Source organism: Alosa pseudoharengus, unplaced genomic scaffold, assembly GCF_046254945.1.
Source record: "Alosa pseudoharengus isolate Yale_2024_CS ecotype anadromous, Long Island Sound unplaced genomic scaffold, YU_APseudo_1.1 YU_APseudo_1.1_scf_19, whole genome shotgun sequence".
Taxonomy (NCBI): Eukaryota; Metazoa; Chordata; class Actinopteri; order Clupeiformes; family Clupeidae; genus Alosa; species Alosa pseudoharengus.
The window spans coordinates 13,142,086-13,163,618 of record NW_027468657.1 but is presented as its reverse complement, the minus strand read 5'-3'; the positions used below and the strand labels follow the sequence as shown (position 1 = coordinate 13,163,618).

The following is a 21,533-nucleotide window of genomic DNA, read 5'->3' as shown; positions in this document are numbered from 1 at the left end:
TAAAAATGTATGCCTACAATTTATATTATTTGAGAAAAAAACACTGTCACCACCATCATCATAGATATCACAATCGCATTATAAAAACGGAAAAAGTAGGCTAGCCTAAGCTGGAAAACTTGGGAACCAGTACAGCGCCTGCCGTCTGATCTCATCCATCGTTCTCTTCCGAATCTTCGCGGAGTGCGCACGCCCAGTTTGGGATGAGCCAGGAAAACAAACTGAACGGAACGGGAATGGGCAATTGTGTATTGTAAAATAGTAAATCACGACAGCTACGCTCACAGCATCGTCCTAGAAATTGGGATTGTGTAGCTGTTTCTCTTTGGTTCTAACAACACGTATATTAATCAACGGGAATGCCGGTAAGATGTTATTCAAGCGACTTCATTTTGGATCAGCGGTTCCTCCCTTCCTATCCTGCTAGGCTGCTAACAGTTAGCTAGCTATCGATAGCTATCAAATGTTAACGCAAGTAGCAACGGTGGGGGCTATACGATAGTTGATTAAAATAATGTCAGTTTGTTAAAGACACATGTTAGCGTCTATTTGCCTTGTGTCCCCATATCTTTAACTGGTAAACCGTATCGGATACAGTGTTTGCATTGTTGCTAGATGCATAGGCGATTAGCTGGCTGTGTTGGTATGCCCATTCAAAATGGCTAGTTGCCAGGCAATGAATAACTAGATTGTTAGCTTTGTTATCCTTTGCTGAAATATGAGATGCGGTTTGATAATTAGGCATTATCCATACAATCAATAGTGACTGATAAAGACGTAATTGATGGACTGATGGCATAACTGTTTGATGTCTTTGTCAGTGTATTTGACAAGGGACTGAGTTAAGTTATCGTTGGACAGGAGGGAGGCTTTGCAGAATGCATTGCTTAGCTTTTATACGGAGCTAAATCTCACACGAAGCTATGTCATAAAAAAAAAAAACATAACCCTTGTAATGTAATGAGCGAACACTGAAATCACAGGACGCATGCATGTTTTCTTTAGCCACGTTACTTGCTTGTTCTGGTGTCTTAGTTTTTGTAAGCTGGTCAGTCGTGTCGTTTGTATTTATGACATCATACTGTATGCATCTGAATACTTTCCTGTCATCCCTGCCACAGAGTAATAGAACAGACAAAGGCGAGAGGTCGGAGGTGAGCGACAATGTCAAGGTGGTGGTGCGATGTAGGCCCCTCAACCAGAAAGAGAAAATGATGGGTCATAAACTGGCCGTCAGTGTGGATGAGATGCGAGGGACCATCACGGTGAACAAACATGAAACAACCAATGAGCCACCCAAAACATTCACATTCGACACGGTGTTTGGCCCCGAAAGCAAGCAACTAGATGTCTACAATTTGACAGCAAGGCCCATTGTGGATTCTGTACTGGAAGGATACAATGGTATGAAGGAGTGATTTTGGTTTTCTGCCTTCAGTCATCATATCAGATCACACTCAAACAGACATAAAAGTTAAAACGTAAAATTATGTTTGTCCATAGAATAGATGGTATGGGATGTCCCAGATTCATTCATCCCAAGATCATAGCAATATCACATATTCAGATATGTTGTGCATTTTGTAATAATATGGAAATTATTTCCCCCCGATAGGAACAATATTTGCGTATGGGCAGACGGGCACCGGTAAAACGTTTACGATGGAAGGTGTCCGAGCTGTGCCGGAGCTCAGAGGAATAATTCCGAATTCCTTCGCTCACGTCTTTGGCCACATAGCCAAAGCTGAGGGAGACACCAGGTTTGAATCTCTGCAGATTTTACAATGCTCAGTCAGCATGCATTTGTTTAATTCAGCATCTTTCTGGAGTCCATATTACATTTTCATTAATTGTCTATGATTGCTGTTTGCTGAGTCTAGAAAATGTATACTAGCAAAATCCAAGGTCATTGCTGGATGAGGGAGGACAGTCACATTTTCCACTGAACTGCAAATAGCTGCAAATCTGCAGTTTATGTCTGCTGAGTTGACTCTACTCAACCTAGCTACAGTGTAAGACCTAAACCAACTTAATCAAAACACTGTTTATGTGTACTCTTCCATTTAGGTTTTTAGTCAGAGTTTCCTATCTGGAGATCTACAACGAAGAAGTGCGAGACCTATTAGGCAAAGACCAAATGCAGAGATTGGAGGTGAGCGCATTAGAAAGAGCAAGAGGGGAAAAAAACTTGCGATGAGAAACAGATATCGAGGCGCTATTCAGCCTCTTCGTAGTTGCACCTTATCACTCATTTTCAGTGATTGTTATGAGCGGAGGCTGTGCTGTGGTTGCAGCGGGCTACAGCATTTTTGCCTTGTGTGCAGAATCAGGAGACACCAAAGAGGCAGTTTTGCACTGTGTCCCCAGAAAACATGAACAATAGCATAAACGAAGAGTGAAAGTGCGACAGAGGTCATTTTTAAGGAAGAACTTGGCAATGCATTAAGTTGCTTAGTTTGTGTTGTGAAGTGTCTTTAGTCAGCGTGTGCTGTGTTTTGTACAGCTATCACCATCTGAATTAGAAAAAAAAACAAAAACAAAGATTAAGTGTTTTTTCCCCTTCTACTCACAGCTATATCATTTAGGCTGTTATGTCACCTTATCTGAGGTTTAATTCATGTTAATTTCTTGCCCTCCCAGGTTAAAGAGAGACCTGATGTAGGTGTGTACATCAAAGATCTCTCAGGATATGTGGTGAACAATGCAGATGATATGGACAGGATCATGACCCTTGGACACAAGAACCGTAAGCAAACCAGTCAGAGAAAACCGTACAGTACACAAACAATACACACAGCGATACATTGCTAAGATCAATTTACGCGGTTGTTGTCCAACCTTCCATAATAATTTGCCATTTCTTAGAGCTTTATGGAAAATTGCCAGTTATTTTTTGCCTTTTTTATTTCAATTTAGTTAGATGTAATAGTAAATAATTTATTCATACACCGATTCAGTTCAAGGGAATTCAATGTGTAGCTGTTGCAAGCAAGACACTATGGTCTCTTGCATTGGGTATGCGCCTGATAGTCTACACACCCCAAACTCTGTGTGTGTTCTGTGTTCCTCCCAGGTTCGGTGGGGGCAACCAACATGAATGAGCACAGCTCCCGCTCCCACGCCATCTTCACCATCACCATCGAGTGCAGTGAGAAAGGGGTGGACGGAAACCAGCATGTCCGCATGGGCAAACTGCACCTGGTGGACCTCGCGGTAAGCAGGAGAAGCAGGATTAATTATGTGGGGATTGTGCTACAGCTGCATTTTACGCCTCACAATATCAGTCGTCTAGCACTAGGTTATTTAGCTTAGCAATGCCTCCTCCGCTGATTAAAATATTTGTGCATGAATACCATTGTGCAACGTGCTTGTTTTTTTGGTTTGAAATCCCCACCACTTCCTGTTTTAATGTGTCTGTACATTCACATGTCATGTGTATGTATCCACATATGAGGAAGCAGATAAAGGCAGTTGAATTCAAATAAAACAAATCCATACAAACTCGTATGAAGGAAGTTCCAGTGCGTCTGATGTGAGGTGTTTCTGTGGACAGGGGTCGGAGAGGCAGGGGAAAACGGGAGCCACGGGGCAGCGGCTGAAGGAGGCCACCAAGATCAACCTGTCGCTCTCCACCCTGGGGAACGTCATCTCTGCTCTGGTGGACGGCAAGAGCACCCACGTGCCTTACAGGAACTCCAAACTCACCCGCCTGCTGCAGGACTCGCTGGGAGGCAACTCCAAAACCATGATGGTAAGGCTGGAGCCTGCAATGGTGCTTTTGTCTCCATGAAGTGCCAGTAGTTAGTACCATCTCTGCTTGCACGTGGGCATCCGTGGCCTACAGATTAGGGAATCGGACTTGTAACCGAAGGGTGGCCGGTTCAATCCCTGACTGGTAGGACAAATGTGGGTGGGGGGAGTGATTGAACAGCGCTCTCCCACTCCCACATCCTTGAGCAAGGCACCTAACCCCCAACTCAAGGGCTGCCCACTGCACCGGGTGTGTATGTGTGCTCCTAGTGTGGGTCTGCTAGTAGTGAGCTCACTGCTCTGAGTGTGTGTGCCCCCGGATGGGTAAAATGAACATTTCTAGCAAGAACTTCCTACATGACCGTACAAGTCTAACTTAACTTAACTTGCTGCCATTGCAGTTTCAAGTCCTCTTCAAGATATTTCCATCAGTTTGGTGGAAACATTTTCTTTCATTCATTCATTCATTCACTCATTCATTCATTCATTCATTCACTGTATCCCATTCTTCCTCAGTGTGCAAACATTGGGCCTGCAGACTACAACTACGATGAGACCATCAGCACCCTGCGCTATGCTAACCGTGCTAAGAACATCAAGAACAAAGCTCGCATCAACGAAGATCCCAAGGACGCTCTACTTCGGCAGTTCCAGAAGGAGATTGAGGAGCTCAAGAAGAAGCTGGAAGAGGGTATATCACAGTGGCTCATAGCAGTGTGTTAATCACAGTGTATTAATCAAGTGTGTTAATCACAGTGGCTCATAGCAGTGTGTTCATTGATCATGTGCTGAAGGAAACCATCTCGGCATGTGTAGAATATGTTCCTCTGTATGCAGTGTTTCCCACAGAATTAAATTCTATTTGTGGTGGTAGGTTTGCAGAATTATCTCGAATGCAACAGTTTTTAACAAATTAGTGCAGCGCAGTTTTGATTCCAACCAGTTTCAAGCACAATTTAGTACAACCAGGAAAATCATTGTGTGGTGGTCAATGTTGATATTGTGGTGGGCCGCCACAAATAAGTCAATGTATGGGAAACACTGGTATGAGTCAGTGCTATTAATGGGCCTTTGTTTACATTTTGACAATGACTGTTTGGCTTGTACACAGACTGCTCAGTGTATATTCACATTTGACTTGGAAATGCAACTGCATAAAATGTCCAAAGCAGGAATTATGAGTAGCCTCTTTGATGGTTCTGCCAAAGAGCATTTTTTCCCCTAAGGACAAAGGGCCGAGTCATTTTTTTGGTCTCAAATATATAAATAATCAATGTCAATAAAAGCTCTTCAGATGAATAACTAATGGAAGACGTTCATGGCCGTCCTTGTTTTCCAGGCGAGGAGATATCTGGCTCGGAGGGCAGCGGGTCGGAGGAGATGGATGAAGGTGAAGACGAGGCTGGAGAGGGCGGAGAGCGCCGGCGCAAACGCAGAGGTACTGACCTGCACCGTGGTAGCCGGCTTGGCATTAACTGAGCAAGTCCCTGTTTCTTCTTTACTTGAACACCTTAAAAGCTTTCCCAATACCACTTCTGAGAGAAAGGGGGAGCTCCACTGCTGCCTAGCAGTACTCAGTAGGTACAGTATGCATTGGTTGGCATTTCTAAGGATGTAGTTATGACATTTAAAAAAACGTCACTTAACGCTGGCGGTGCGCCAGGCCTGTTTTGTACATCGTCACATCGACGCCCTTTAGCTCCTTGGTTTTGGTGCTTGTGACAAGTATCCCTGTTCATCTTTTACTCTACGTCCAAACCTGTCCACTAGCCTCACACACATTTCGAGTCTGTTGTAGCCCATTCCTCCTCATGTAGATCTCTCTAGCTTGCCTAATCTCCAACTCACCTTTGGTGAAAAGTAAAAGCAATGTATGCACAGCAGCAGTTTTTCTAGCAGTGCCCTGTTGAGCTGGGTGCGACAGAGCGTGTAACGGAAATTAATTGGTGGCCGTGAGGTTATAATTTATCACAGCTTCAAAAATGACTCTCTCGTCATCTTATCAGAGGTGTTTAGCTGGGGTATCATTGGAGATGAAAGCTGAGTAGGGAGCACAGATCATCTGGTCTCCAACGTGTTGCATGTGTGGTTGCTGGCATGATTCAAAAAGACTGCCAACGCAAAAAGAGATGGCCAAGATTGCTTGGTGTTGATGTATAGGCTACTCCACAGATGGAAAATTATCTAAAAATATATAAATATATAAAATATGTAAAACATCCTCATCTTTAGAGTATGTTATACGACACAAAACCTCTTAAATTATAACCTTGATGTGTTTGGGCTTTTGGATTGTTGAAATAATCCCAATGAACTTTGTAGAGTTTTGTTAAAGATATTAAGTGTGCAGATAAAAGACAGACAGACAAAAAATTCCAGTTTTCTGAGAATGTCTCTTGTGCTTCAACCGTAGGCCCCAACCGGTAGTGGTGGTGGTAGTGGTGATTAACAAAATAAAGACGTCGTAACGTGTGTGCGCACCCTCCCCCTGCACACTTCTCGCTACCCTGATGCAGTGGCTTACACAGAAGTTCTCGCCAGATACGGCGATCAAGGGATGCAAAGGCACGGTTGGTTTCTGTGGTTGCAACCCACGGGGTGGTGATAACGCAGATGGGTTTTCTTCAGATGTAGGATTCCTGGATCCTGTCACTCTCTGTTCCGGTGGCAGAGATGACAGCTACTCGCCCCCTGTCTGGGCTGTGACCTAAATGACCAGTAACCAGAAGGGGCTGGGGTTTCCGAACCCCTCTCCCGTCACCCAATGCTTGAGTCACATAGGCTGGTATCCAAGTCATTTTGCCCAGCATTCAGATGGCTGCTAGATTCCTGATAAATCTACTTCTGTCTGTTTTGCACCAGATTCAATAAAGAACCTCTTTGGTTCTGTCAGATGTGTAGAAACATTGTAGTAGGTGATCTAGACATGTAGGGCTACGTGTGTGTATGATGTTAGTGTGTGTGTGTGTGTGTGTGTGTGTGTGTGTCCGTGTCCGCCCACACTTTGGTTGTTGTGTTTATAATGGTGACCTGTGTGTGTGTGTTAGTGACCATAGCTATTTGCTACCCTGTGCCTAGCCGTACTGTGCTGTGTTGTGCTGTGTTGTGCAGCCCCCTCTCTCTCCTTTGCAGACAGTGGCAGCAGCAGCAGTGGCCACAGCTCCGACTCTGCCTGCTCTCTAGCGCCCCCCATTGACGACAAGCCCCCAACTAGTGAGTGGGAGCCTTGTGTGAACCACTCTAACCCCACCGCGGCCTGCTCACTAATACACACTCCCATTGCCACCTCCCCACTGTCCCTGTATGTAGAGACTCTGCATTTGACTAGACTGTTTCTGTAACCCCACCCCCCCACAGCCAGCTATGCTATTACTCACCCTCCATTGAGATCCATCCTTCCACCCCAACACGACTTAAGCGTGTGTAAAAGTAGACTCCCTGTGTGATCACAGGTTCTCCATGAGTGCCACACCACACCTTACTAGGGCTGGGAACCGAAGAATTAGAATTAGAATATTAGAATTGAAAGTATAGAATCGATAAGAAAGAACCGGAACTGAAATTGAAAAATTGTTTTGCCTATTTTGAATGGGCTTGTGCCTATCAATTCCTAAACACAATATAGCCCCTTTATTGTTGCAAACAAAGACAAGTAATGATACACAAGTTTGTCACCTTTTGAGACTGTGCAAAACCACAAAGCCTAGCATTCTGCTCTAGACTGATCTGCATGTGTTATGAAGGCCTTAGTGGTTTTAATAAATATGTGTGTGAATCAAGACTTATAAATAAATATTCACTTTTTGAATGTTCAGTTAAGGTTTAGAACATAGACCACTCCTGGAATATAGAACAAAGGTATTTACATTTTATATCAACAATTTGTTTGGAAATGAGGAATTGATAGGAACTAGATTCAGTAAGCAGAGTCGGAATCAATATTATTGGAACGATACCCAACCCTACATTCTTTCATTTTGGGTCATTCCACGTCAATTCTACCAGGACCCACACTCTTAGGTCTTAAACAATTCAATCAATATGTTTTGTATAGAGTTACCACAGGTTACTCTATACAACCACAGGTGGCACTGTGCTAGCTCTATGTAAAACATATTGATCTCAATGGTGCATTTTGCCCACGTTCAGGGTGGAAAATAAAAAAGAAAGATTTGCATAAGACAAGTCAAATTGGTGTTTTTAAAAAGAAGGGATCATGGAGAATAAAGAAAAATATATAAGAAAAATCTTTGTATATTCCCACAAGGTGTTTGGGTGCTCTGAAAATGAGAACCAAAATGATTTTTCAGACTTGTGAGGTCTGCTGTTCATTGCTGAATTTATTTTCTGTTCATTGCTTTTTGTGAGAGTGTTTCTACTTATCTCAATAAGGAACATAAATCATGTTGAGTACAAATATGTCTTCTGAAGGCCCAGAGCCAAGCCAAAAATTCCAATAAAATTTGGATCAACTTTGAGGGACAGCTATGATCATGCAGGGTCATCCAGACCAAACGTGACGATTTTGCTACATACTATTCCTATTTATGTACCAGCATGCAAAAGTTGAGCCCCCTACATGGTTTAGTTCTTGCGCTATGGGCTTGTGAACTTTGACAAGTTCACAAGCCCATAGCGCAAGAACAAAATCGACACCCCCCTCCCCCCATAAAACTGGCTGTATCTTGGAAAGTATTGATCTTACATAAAAGTAATTTTACAGTGTGTCTCCTGGGTAACATAGGTACACCTGGTATTTTTTTCAGATTTGTTTGAGACCTAAGTGCGTGGGCCCTGGTTGAATTGACGTGGAATGACCCTTTTGTGTTAGTGTGTATGTGTACTTGTGTGTGTGTGTGTGTTTTGCAAATGTGGTTAACACCTGCATTTATTATAGTACTGGAGTGTCACAAAGGGAATTTTAATGCCATGGCGTTATTTTTTTTGAGTTTGTTGGAAAAATGTGTAATTTCCAAGTTACTGTCAGGTCCCTCCATTTCCCTGTGTTAGGTCTCTTATAAAGTGAATACGGAAAGTATTCACAGCGCTTAACATGTTATGTTACATTTTATTCCAAAATGGATTCAATTAATTTTTTTCCCTACCCTCACTGGTGTGACCCTGCTTGACCACTACTCCTCTGCTGGCCGACCCCCCCCTTACCGTGGTCATAAACCATTACTAACCAACCGATGCTCTGCCCACACGGCCCCTCTTACCCATCCCACGGTCTTATTCACACCACAAAAGTGGTCATGCAATGAATGAATGATTGTAACCAACCACTACAAAAAAAGCCACTGCCCATGAGGTTTACCCCTTACTCTGAGTTTACTTACCCAGGTTTGTCACTAAACCATGTACTTCGAATACCCCCCTGGGCCCATATTCACAAAACATTTAATCTCTTACCACTAAGAGTGCTACAAGACAAGAGCACCGTTGCTATGGTTGACATAATTTCTCATGCGCGAGCTTGTTTGCAGTGAATGTACACAATTTTCCGACATAATGTTTTGTTATGTTTGCCGCCGTTGCTAGAACCATTTACCACAGATTCAGATTTGGATTTTGAAACTAACGTCATCCCCTCTCGTTGCTGATTGGACAGCGACCCTTTGGCTGAGGGAAATGTTAGTGAATTTTTAGATGCCAGACTAGTATTTGAGTGAAATGAAAATGAACGGAGACACTATGTACGCAGGGCCAGGCTAGTGGACAGCCAGAGGCAATCAGAAGAAGTGCGAAACATGATCTTGGAACATTTACTTCTGAGGTGATGAAAGACCCACGTTTAGCAACCTGCCACTGTCGACTGACCTATTTCATCCACAAACCTAAATTTATACTTTTTTAGTAAAAAAAAGGATTATTATGCAATGTAACTACGTAATTAGTATCACAATATGACTATTTTGTTGAAATTCGTATCATGGAGAGGAATTATTACAATATACGACAATACCATAGCCTGGCCCTAAGTCGTGCAGGTTGTTGAAGGCCATGGAAATTTCATTAAGAGTAAAGTCATGAAATATGTTTGAATTGCAAATGAATATGACCCCTGGAGGAGTAACAGTCATCAGTCATTCTGTCACATTTTGTGATTTTTTCAAACTACTCTACTCTCCTGTTTTATGTCTGCTCTTACATCTCATACTGATTGTGTGTCCCTGTTTCTCTCTGTCTCTCTCTCTTTCTCACACACACACTATTGCTTTTTTCTGTCTGTCTTTCTCTATTTCTCCATCTGTGTCAGTTAAAGTGTGTTCCTCTCTCTCTCTCTCTCTCCAACAGTATTTCAAAAGTAACCATGTCATGTCTCACACTTTTTGTCTTCCTCTTCCCTCCCCGGGGGCAATATTGTCACGTGTGCGAAACGCTAATCTGCTGTAAACTCAAGACCAAAGAGGTTGGTGTGAGAGTCTGCTGAACCCTGTGCTTCCTACCTGGGCGTCTCTCTAACCTTGTGCATGGGGGAAAGCATACAGAATGAACTGAGATTAACATGAAATATGTATTCTTCATATGGACTACCCCGTCAAAGGTTTTTGAACACCCCACATTTCAGAATCTGGATTACGTTTCTACCTTTTCTTTGCAAATGCCCTGAGGTTTGATAGTCTAAGAGAGTTGAGAAATTTAATTTTGAAAGGAACAGTCCGGAACTGTTTTTTAAAATAATCACGATATACAGACTGATTACATAATGACTCAGAAGGACTGTTTGATTATTTTTTTCTATGTTCGTTTCTCGAAAACAAAACCAGAGTAGTCAGCCCAAAGAGCAATACCTTATCCGCATATCACAAGACATCACAAGCTGCTTGGTTGTCATTCAAGTGAATGTGACCTCTGTGCAAACACTCCTAGTAATACTTTGAAGATCAATGAGAATGAAAGAAAGCTGACAGTGTATACTTTAAAATAATGTAAGCCTAATGCATGCAAGTTCATTCTTCATGCCATTCTTTCAATGAATGAATCTATGAATTTAGTGCTATGTTTTTTTAAGTAAGTGCATGAAAGCATCTTATACCTAGCATTAAGTCAATGGCCAGAAAATAATTGGAGATCTAACAAAAGGTATTATAAATGCCTACATAATTTGTGTGTTTTTTTCCCACGGCGAGGAGCATGCCTTGATGGGGCAATCTGTGGAGAACACATTCTACTGTTAGGGTTTGTATAGTTCACAGTGATTAGAGGGCCTGTTGATCTGTAATGATCTGTGTTATGGGGTCTGTATAAGCAGACAATCTCTGATCTGCAAGGCCCCGGGGGTTTCTCAATGTACTCTCAGGAAATACCCTCGGCTTTTTTACCTGCTCTACTTGTTCTGCCGTCATCACCAGAAGAAAGAGGCTACCCTATTGAGAACTGCTTGACCTCTTTTTGACATCAGGTTTTTTTTTTTCTTCTTTTTTTTCAGCAAGTCAGTTATGTTTTTTAGTTTTTTAGTCTGGCACTGAGAATGTTTTAGCAGGTGTTCAAAAACTTTTGAATGGCAATGCCTGACTGTTTCAGTCATTCACCCTCTGCAGTATATTTATATATTGTATATTGTTATAATATTGTTATAATATCTGACAGTGGTCAGTCTGGTCAGAACATCTTAGGCTGCGTTTACACCGGCAGGCCTTGATGCACAGTTCTGGTTTTCTGCCTGTGTCCGATTTTTTGGACTGCCTGTTTACATCTCCGTTTGAGAGTGGCCCATATCAGATATTTGTGTGTACATGGTTCACTAATTTTAAACACGTGAGACAATCCGCTTGTGCACCAGAGGAATTATAAGGGCAAAAAAAAAAATGAGGGCAAAATAAACCAGACAGCACTACAAATGCACAAAATCAGGTTGCATTAGGGTATTTCAATGGCTAGTTGTTTACTTTCATTTCCAAATTATCTTGGAAGTCTGCAAAAAAGGCTATCGGTTTTATTTTAAAGAAAAAGAAAGTAGAGAGCCTACCACCTTTATTGCAGCCTTTCCATCTCTGTTTTCTTTTTAATTACATCGTTCTGCCAGTCATGCGTTCACGCGAAACTGAAAGCAACATCGTATGCTATGTAATGTAAATGCGAAAACAGAAAAGATTGTGGCCATGTTCAACTATGCTCAAGATGAATATGAGACGGGATATCCGATCTGCCCGTTTACACTGCAGTCGCTTTGGCTTATATCTGATTCATATCTGATTTATTTCCACATATGAATGAGGCCTGAAGCCGATCTGTAAATATGGGATTCCATGCGCTTTGTTTATGTTTACACGTCCATGCGCTTTGTTTATGTTTACACGTCCATGCGCTTTGTTTATGTTTACACGTCCATGCGCTTTGTTTATGTTTACACGTCCATGCTGCGCATCAGAATTGTGCCACATACGACCAAAAAATCTGAATTGGGTCACATTTAACTCGCGGTGTAAATGTAGCCATATAGAGGGTATGACTGTAACCAGCGTGGTGCTTCACAAGAGATGAATGACTCTTTCAAGTCCTTCATCAACATCTTGTCTTATTCAGGTGATAAATATAAATATGATTTGCTATTATCTTAATTTTACATAGTAGGACAAGCAGGCCGACTGGCCCTGTATGCATTGAAAAAAAAAAACCTTTTGACATAAGCATATACCGTAGAACACATATTTGAGATGTTAAACTTGATACACATGTAAAGCAAACATAAAAATAAGGCCACAAAATGTGCTGCATAACCCTGCCCTGGCTGTTCCAAACTGTGTGTTTTTCTGACCCTTTGCTCCCCTCTCGCCTCGCCGAAAGGAAAGAAGAAGGTGTCTCCCGACAAGATGGTGGAGATGCAGGCGAAGATCGAGGAGGAGCGGAGAGCCCTGGAGGCCAAGCTGGACATGGAGGAGGAGGAGAGGAACAAGGCGCGTGCCGAACTGGAGAAGAGGGAGAAGGACCTGCAGAAAGCACAGTCAGTCTCTCCACACACTAGCGCTGAACTATTACACATGTTTCATGCCAACCATAACATGCAACACTGCTTTGCGTTCAGACTTGCTTTCAGGAGTACATTCACAGATGCATTTTGAATTTTGGTTGTTAAAGATCATGGACATTTCCCATTTTGCTTTACTGTTAAAGATGCACTACAGACATTGATTAACCCCGTAAAACCGCCTCATCACTGTGTACAAATCTGCATGCTTGACAGATGTTTGCCAATGCTATCAAATGGCAAGCAATGTTATACTAAAATATGATAGCTAACTCTGACACACTGATTTGCTTATCACCCCACCAAATCATGTGTTTGCCCGCATGCACACAGAGGGTGCAAAAAGTATCAACTCAGTTGTCACAACTTTCATTAGCAACATTCCCAAATCTGTTTGTACTCAGGGATGCATTTACCGGTAGGTTTCCCATAAGCACTCACATAAGGATGCACTCACATGAGGATGCACTGTCAGTACTATTGATCTACTGTGTTCAAGTGCTCACGTTCACGTTTCAGTTTTCAGTATGATTGATGACCAATGTGTGATGAGGGCTGCGTTTCTCTGTAATCTGTGAATATTTCCTGGTATGCGTTTTTGTTGTTGAGGTGTGAGCACTCGCGAAAAGACTAACCTCAGCTTGCAAAACTTGACCTCTGGTTCACCTGAAAGTACCAGTCTCAAACCTCAGGCTTTGCACAACATCTGTCCATAATTTGGACAGAGCTGTAAGAACATGAAGACACCTCCTGAACAACTGGTAGTTGGCGTATCTGACCCCCCCCCCCCCCCTCCTTTGCGCTGTGCTGCGTCACGTGAGTTAGTCTTTCTCAGTGCGGTGCTGTAATCCATGTCAGTGAGTCTCAGAGCGGTGCTGTAATCCATGTCAGTGAGTCTCAGTGCGGTGCTGTAATCCATGTCAGTGAGTCTCAGTGCGGTGCTGTAATCCATGTCGGTGAGTCTCAGTGCGGTGTTGTAATCCATGTCAGTGAGTCTCAGAGCGGTGCTGTAATCCATGTCGGTGAGTCTCAGTGCGGTGTTGTAATCCATGTCAGTGAGTCTCAGAGCGGTGCTGTAATCCATGTCGGTGAGTCTCAGTGCGGTGTTGTAATCCATGTCAGTGAGTCTCAGAGCGGTGCTGTAATCCATGTCGGTGAGTCTCAGTGCGGTGTTGTAATCCATGTCAGTGAGTCTCAGTGCGGTGTTGTAATCCATGTCAGTGAGTCTCAGAGCGGTGCTGTAATCCATGTCAGTGAGTCTCAGAGCGGTGCTGTAATCCATGTCGGTGGTGTTTGACCCTCAGGCAAGAGCACCACCTGCTGCTGGAGAAGCTGTCGGCGCTGGAGAAGAAGGTGATCGTGGGCGGCGTGGACCTGCTGGCCAAGGCTGAGGAGCAGGAGCGGCTGCTGGAGGAGTCCAACATGGAGCTGGAGGAGCGCCGCAAGAGGGCCGAGCAGCTGCGCCGCGAGCTAGAGGAGAAGGAGGTGAGGAGAACGCGCAGGAGGCACGCCACATGCTGCATCTAGAGATATCTATATCTATATATCTATACACCACCGGGCAAAAGTTTGGGGTCACTTACACATTTCTGATGAGAAATGGCTGATCTTTAATGCAATATCTACATTGCCCATTATCAGCAACCATTCATCCAATGTTCCAAAAGCACAGGCTAAGGCTAACTGAGAAAACATTGGAGAACCCTTTTGCAATTATGTAAGCACATAATCAATGTAATCTGAAATTACATAATATACAGTTCCGGTATCTGAATTCTGTAGTGATATAGTGACAAATTCATGATTAGATCAGTTGACCTTTGTTTGTGCTCTCACTTTTGTGTGTGTGTGTGTGTGTGTGTGTGTGTGTGTGTGTGTGTGTGTGTGTGTGTGTGTGTGTGTGTGTGTGTGTGTGTGTGTGTGTGTGTGTGTGTGTGTGTGTGTGTGTGTGTGTGTGTGTGTGTGTGTGTGTGTGTGTGTGTGTGTGTGTGTGTGTGTGTGTGATTTGATGTGAAACAGCAAGAGCGTCTGGACATTGAGGAGAAGTACACCAGCCTGCAGGAGGAGGCCCAGGGCAAGACCAAGAAGCTGAAGAAGGTCTGGACCATGCTCATGGCCGCCAAGTCCGAGGTACAGTAAACACCTCTCATGCAGGGTCTGCTCACTCAACAGGGACTGGTTGCTTGTATCTATGGGATTGTGTGTTTTGTGTTAGTGTCTATATGTGTGTGTGAGTGTGTAACTGCAGTATAGATACACACCGTGAAGATGTCCAAGTTCAGAATTCAAAGAGTTACATGCACGCTTGATGGTGTTTTGGCCCCAACCGTCAACTTCACAGCAGCGCTGCCTTGCCTAACCCTGACCCTGAACCTAACGCTCACTCAAAACCTGACCCTAACCCTAACCCTGACCCTAACCCCAGGCAGCACTGCCTTGAAGTCGACGGTGAGGGCCCAAAATACCATATCTACATGCACATGTTGGTATGATGCATGATGCATTTCTTACTCCGTCTGTCTTTCTCTCTGACTTTTGCTTCCTCTTGTTCCTCCCTTTCTTTCTCCCCTGCTCTATCTCTCTCTCGCACACTACATAATTCCCTCGCTTTTGTACCCCTCTCCTTCCATCCCTGCCTCTCTCTCCCTCCATCCCTGCCTCTCTCTCTCCCTTCATCCCTGCCTCTCTCCCTCCCTCCATCCCTGCCTCTCTCTCTCCCTTCATCCCTGCCTCTCTCTCTCTCCCTCCCTCCATCCCTGCCTCTCTCTCTCCCTCCATCCCTGCCTCTCTCTCTCCCTCCATCCCTGCCTCTCTCTCTCCCTTCATCCCTGCCTCTCTCTCTCTCCCTCCCTCCATCCCTGCCTCTCTCTCTCCCTCCATCCCTGCCTCTCTCTCCCTCCATCCCTGCCTCTCTCTCTCCCTCCATCCCTGCCTCTCTATCCCTTCATCCCTGCCTCTCTCTCCCTTCATCCCTGCCTCTCTCTCCCTTCATCCCTGCCTCTCTCTCCCTTCATCCCTGCCTCTCTCTCCCTTCATCCCTGCCTCTCTCTCTCTCCCTCCATCCCTGCCTCTCTCTCCCTCATCCCTGCCTCTCTCTCTCTCCCTCCATCCCTGCCTCTCTCTGGTGCAGATGGCTGACCTGCAGCAGGAGCACCACCGTGAGATCGAGGGGCTGCTGGAGAACATTCGCCACCTGAGCCGTGAACTCCGGCTGCAGATGCTCATCATAGACAACTTCATCCCCCAGGAGTACCAGGTGTGTGTGTGTGTGTGTGTGTGTGTGTGTGTGTGTGTGGTCTTTTCTGTTCTGCTGGATGAAAGTCCATTAATTAGAATGATAGGAGGGTCTGTCGATCATAGCAACCTAATCAACCTTTTTGTCATTTTCAGGAGATGATTGAGAACTATGTCCACTGGAATGAAGACATTGGCGAATGGCAGTTGGTGAGTGAGTGACGTGTGTGTGTGTGCTTGCCTGTGTGTGTGTATGGAAAGTGCAGCACCTCTATTAAATGTCATTGTGTCATTTTGACCACACTGCACCGCATAGGCAGACACAGCTATTGTGCAACAGGATGACTAGGTAAAACAGTCCTTGCAAACAAACTCTGACCTTAACTCAAGTGTCTTGCATGGTGCTGCTTGCTTGTTGCCAAATCTCCTGAGTCAAAGTGAAACCCGCTGCCCTACTTTGCTCTACTATCAACAGACATCATCTGATAATTAATGATCCGAAGAGTTTGAGAGCAGACAGAAAGGGTGAATATCTGACTGTTCAACCTCAACAGAGGAGGCATATATCAAAGGACTTGTCTGTATGTATTTGTTTTGCAGAAATGCGTGGCATACACTGGGAATAACATGCGGAAGCAAACCCCTGTGTCTGACAAGAAGGAGAAAGATGTGAGTGTCTTTGAGTGTCTTATGGCCCCATTTGTATTGTTCATTTCTCCAGTCAATTCTGATTGACTCACTCATTTTTTTTCCCTCTCTCTCACTCACCCCCCCCCCCCCCCCCACCTGGTCCGTATCTATCTTTCTGTTTCTTTTTTTTTATCTCTCTCTCTCCCTTGCTTTCGCTCTCTCTCTCTCTCTCTCTCTCTCTCTCCCTTGCTTTCGCTCTCTCTCTCTCTCTCTCTCCCTTGCTTTCGCTCTCTCTCTCTCTTGCCATCACCTGGTCCGGTAGCCCTTTGAGGTGGACCTCTCTCACGTGTACCTGGCCTACACAGAGGAGAGCATGAGGCAGTCCCTTATGAAGCTGGAGAGGCCTAGGACCTCCAAGAGTGGCAAGTCCCGGCCCAAAACAGGACGCAGGTAAACCAGCTCGCTCCCCCAGCAAACGGAACTAAAACAGACACTGTTGGCCTAGTTCTCATAGACAATCACAACACTGTCCTGGAATTTCAGCCATACTCAATTCTACACTGCATAATTGGGATGTGGTTTATGGGCCTTGTTTCAACTGAGGCGGGGGGGGGGGGGGGGGGGTGTGTGTATCTCTGCACTCAGTTGGATAGACCTAACCAATGAGAGCAATGAAATAGCTTACTATGAATCCTTTAGGTAGAACAGCCAAAAGATCCTCTGTCTCGACAAATGCCTTAACGCCGTTTTCTGATTGTTTGAAGTTATTGCACAGTCAATATCTTGTACAATAGACGCTATAGTGAAATCTTAAAGCGATACTCCACCATTTGGGGAAATACACTCATTTTCCACCTCCCCTCAAGTTAAACTGTTGAGTTTTACCTTTCCCCAGTTCATCCAGCCGTTCTCTGAGTCTGACAGTAGCACTTTTAGCTCCAGCTCATTGAATCAGATTAGACCGTTAGCATCTCTCTGATAAAATAACTCCAAAATGGGAGTATTCCAAAGTAATGAGCATTAAAAACATGCAAAGGATATAGGTTATTGATAATGTACATGCTGTTGCTAAAAGCATGTCAGTATGAATGGCCCCTTTGAGCTGCTGCCTTCAATGACCTTTCTATCAATAGTGTTCTTCTAATCTCTAAATCTGTCAGAATTGGCCAACACTGGAGTCCACCCTGCAGCTGTGTCATGGGGAAAAGACAGACTGCCCTGTGACTTGTACTTGACCAATGACAGTGTCATGGTACTACTAAACAGTTGCAGTTCATCACGATCGCCCGGATAATGTACAGTATGATGTAATTTCTTGTTGGAGGTGCCGTATTTGTCATGACAAGTACGGATGACTCTAGGGCTGTAAATAGGAAAGGACCTCACGATACCATACGCATAAAGTCATGTCAAGTTTCTATAGCGCATTTCATACACAGAGGTGATTCAAAGTGCTTTACATAAACAAAAGCAAACAGTAATAGCAAATAAAAGCATAGATTGGCAATAGTCAAAGAATAGTTTAAAAAGTAAAGATCATAATATAAAAGAAAACATAAAACACACAAGGTAAAATCATTTTAAATAAAGAATAATTAAGTAGACAAAATAGAAGACACAAGGTAGAATAATTTAAAGAATGTGTAACTCAGTGCAGTTAGCAGAAGGCATCAGTTTGGTCTTAAGTCTAGATTTAAAACTGTTTACAGTTGGGGCCTTTTTGATGTCTTCAGAAAGTTGGTTCCAGAGCTGAACCACAGAGCAGCTAAAAGCTGCTTCCCCTTACTTAGGTCCAACAGAAGGTTTTACTTGCAGGTTTTTCACCTGAGACCTGAGGTCATAAAGGTGTGTACTGCTGAAACATGTCTGATAGGTATTTAGGTCCTCTGCTCCATTTACTGATTTATGAACCAGCAGTAGTGCTTTAAAGTAAAGTCTGTGACTTACTGGAAGCCAGTGCAGGGACTTAAGAATTGGAGTAATGTGGCCAGTTCTTCTAAGAACCCTAGCTGCTGCGTTTTGTAACACCTGAAGCTGTTTGATAGTCTTTTTAGGAAGGCCTGTGAAAAGGCCATTGCAGTAATCAACCCTGCTGGAGATAAAGGCATGAATACGTTTTTCTGCATCATGTTTTGACATCAGCCCTCTAAGTTTGGCAATGTTTTTGAGGTAGTAAAAAGCTGCTTTAGTTATTACTTTCATGTGGCTGTTGAAATTTGGATCACTATCAATTAATACAGTACACAATGCCAATTAGTACAATTGGCATTGTGTCAAGGAGAGTGGCAACTCTTAAGTCTTTCCTCCTTTTTACTAAATATAATTACTTGCAGTTTTTTCTTTGTTCAGCTGAAAAACATTTTGAGACATTCAGTTTTTGATTTGGTCAATTCACTGACAGAGATTTGAAGGGACCATAGTCATTTGGTGACAGAGCTAAGTGAATGTGGGTGTCATCTGCATGGGTCACGATACAATACATCACGATATATTGCGATACAATACTTTTGCGATATGTTGCAATACTTTTTACCGGAAATGTAAAACTAGAGCTGGAAACGCTCTTGCTGTGTACCACCTGGGCAGTAGAATATGTAGATCACATGACACTGATAATTACCACCTGGGCAGTAGAATATGTAGATCACATGACACTGATAATTCAGCAGACAAATAATAAACAAATATCGCAATAGTCAGCTGTATAGACATTTTTGCTGTCTAATGCTTTGATAAAAAATATCGATATTTGGCGGCAGTGGCGATACCATATATTGATATCAGGCAAATGTTCAGACATGATAAATAAGGAGCTGCTGGTCACAGAGCATGAATGTATGAATGCACCATTACTCAGTGTTGAGGAGGAGGGTGATGACACCTCAGGTGACATCAGACATTACTCTGATCTGAGTCTTACGAATCTTCATGGCACCTGGGAATGACAAGGACCGCCCCCGCTATTGCTTTGTTTTTCCCACAGCACAAGTGTTCATGTGCTTTGCCGTCGGAATGTGTGACAAACACGGATGCCACAACAAAGGTTAAAACATACGCTCACTAATCCTAAATAAACAGCTGTAGGTTATTTGCTTAAAATATAGTGTAAGGTGCTTGTGAAAGAAAGATATACAGCTTTCAAGTGACAAAAATGGCAAATTCCCAAGTTCACATTACAACTGTTGGACACATGGACTACAAACGAACTACAATGTGACGACAAAAGTGATGATGAGCCCCTAACTGGGCAACTCTGTTAACAAAATCTAGCCCCAGTTTCCGACCTCTGGCTCACACATTACATGACTGAATGATGCGGAAAACGTTTTTTCCGATGCCCATGAACGCTAGGTTTCTCATTGTTGAGGAGGAGGGTGATGACAGTCCAAGTGACATCAGACATTACTCTGATCTGAGTCTTACCTAGCGTTCACGGGCTTCGGAAAAACCTTTCTCCGAGTGAAAACATCATCATTCCGCGTCATTCACGTCACTTAATGTGTGAGTCAGAGGTCGGAAACTGGGGCTAGATTTTGCTAACAGAGTTGCCCAGTTAGGGGCTCGTCATCACTTTTGTCGTCACGTTGTAGTTCGTTTGTAGTCCATGTGGCCTTTCATGTCCAACAGTTTTAATGTGAACTTGGGAATTTGCCGTTTTTGTCACTTGAAAAGCTGCATATCTTTCTTTCACGAGCATCTTACACTATATTTTAAGCAAATACAGTTGTTTGTTTAGGATTAGTGAGTGTATGTTTTAACCTTTGTTGTGGCATCCGTGTTTGTCACACATTCCGATGGCAAAGCACATGAACACTTGCTGTCGGAAAAACAAAGTAGCCATGGGGGCGGTCCTTGTCATTCCGAGGTGTTCTGAATGCACCATTACTCAGTGTTGAGGAGGGGGGTGATGACACTCTAGGTGACACAAGTGTTGATTGTTGTCTTCTGTGTCTGTTTCAGGAAGCGATCCTCCAAGCCAGAGGCAGTGATCGAATCCCTCCTGCAGTGAGCAAGAACGAGGCAGAAAAACTGTCTGGAGATGAGGTGGCCCTAGGAAGAGTACTAGTCCTGTCGTAAACCTAAAATCACCCATGGAGAGATTGCAAAAGGCCATGTGTTTCAAAAATCTCTCTCCAGTGATGTGTAAAATAACACTACAGGACAAACGTCTTAAATCTTAGTACTCATGCATAACTGAACAGTGAAGTAGCTGTTGTGTGTGTTTTGGATGGATGGGTTGAAAGGTCATGGGAATCCAAGAGGCCTGTAATAAACGTTATATTGTAATTTGCTTACTGTTTTTCCAACCTGAAAACACTGAATACCCTTAAAAAAAGACGTTTGCTCATTTAACCATTTAGAGCTTCATTGCAAGTATGTCTGGACATCACCGTGAATGAGCAAGGTTAGCAAACGAGGCTTTTTGTTTTTATTATTTCAGTTAATCAGGTCATGAAGCTTGCACAAAAGGAAACATGAACACTAAACTTTGTCATTGTCTAAATCTGAATGCCAGAGAGTGAGATGGAGGATGGAAGAGTTGCTAGGATATGTTGACGTAATATACTAGAGGAAACATGGGTGTAGAGATCACCTGATGTGTGGAATGGGCCTGTAGTCTTTTACTGGACATGGCAGTGTGTTTGCGCTGTACATTTGTTTGTATTTTTATTTTAGGGGAAGCGGATGTGGTTGCTTTGGAGGTTAACGTTTAAGGCTTGCATGCTATAACACCCCTCCCCTCCACTGTTCTGTAGTGCCATGCAAGACTGTCAAGAACTGCTTGATTTTTTTTTTTATTATTATTTGTATTATATTTTAAAAATGTTTACATGTTGTGTGCTTTCATCTAATGTATATCTGTTAATTTATTAAATTATTTTACTGATTTACTGGACCGTTTTTTGGTATGAATCATTGATTTTTTTTTATTCATGATCTGCTGTTA

At 43.4% G+C, this 21,533-nt stretch overlaps 1 protein-coding gene across 1 annotated transcript; it reads left to right on the top strand.

Annotated features, from left to right (window-relative positions):
• The first annotated feature begins 192 nt into the window (after positions 1-192).
• On the top strand, positions 193-21,477 carry kif3a (kinesin family member 3A). Its single transcript, XM_076291723.1, has 17 exons — positions 193-365; positions 1,122-1,404; positions 1,616-1,760; positions 2,068-2,152; positions 2,641-2,746; positions 3,074-3,213; positions 3,554-3,751; positions 4,267-4,441; positions 5,090-5,188; positions 12,541-12,697; positions 14,026-14,206; positions 14,741-14,851; positions 15,852-15,977; positions 16,112-16,165; positions 16,556-16,624; positions 16,908-17,035; positions 20,546-21,477. Exons 1-17 carry the CDS (start codon positions 360-362, stop codon positions 20,592-20,594), a joined length of 2,112 nt encoding a protein of 703 aa, XP_076147838.1. The 5' UTR covers positions 193-359; the 3' UTR covers positions 20,595-21,477.
• The last annotated feature ends 56 nt before the right edge of the window (positions 21,478-21,533 follow it).

Coding starts and splice junctions, on each gene's coding strand:
- kif3a (XM_076291723.1), top strand. Junction 1,405..1,615: donor TGTACTGGAAGGATACAATG/GTATGAAGGAGT, acceptor TCCCCCCGATAG/GAACAATATTTGCGTATGGG. Junction 3,214..3,553: donor TGCACCTGGTGGACCTCGCG/GTAAGCAGGAGA, acceptor TTCTGTGGACAG/GGGTCGGAGAGGCAGGGGAA.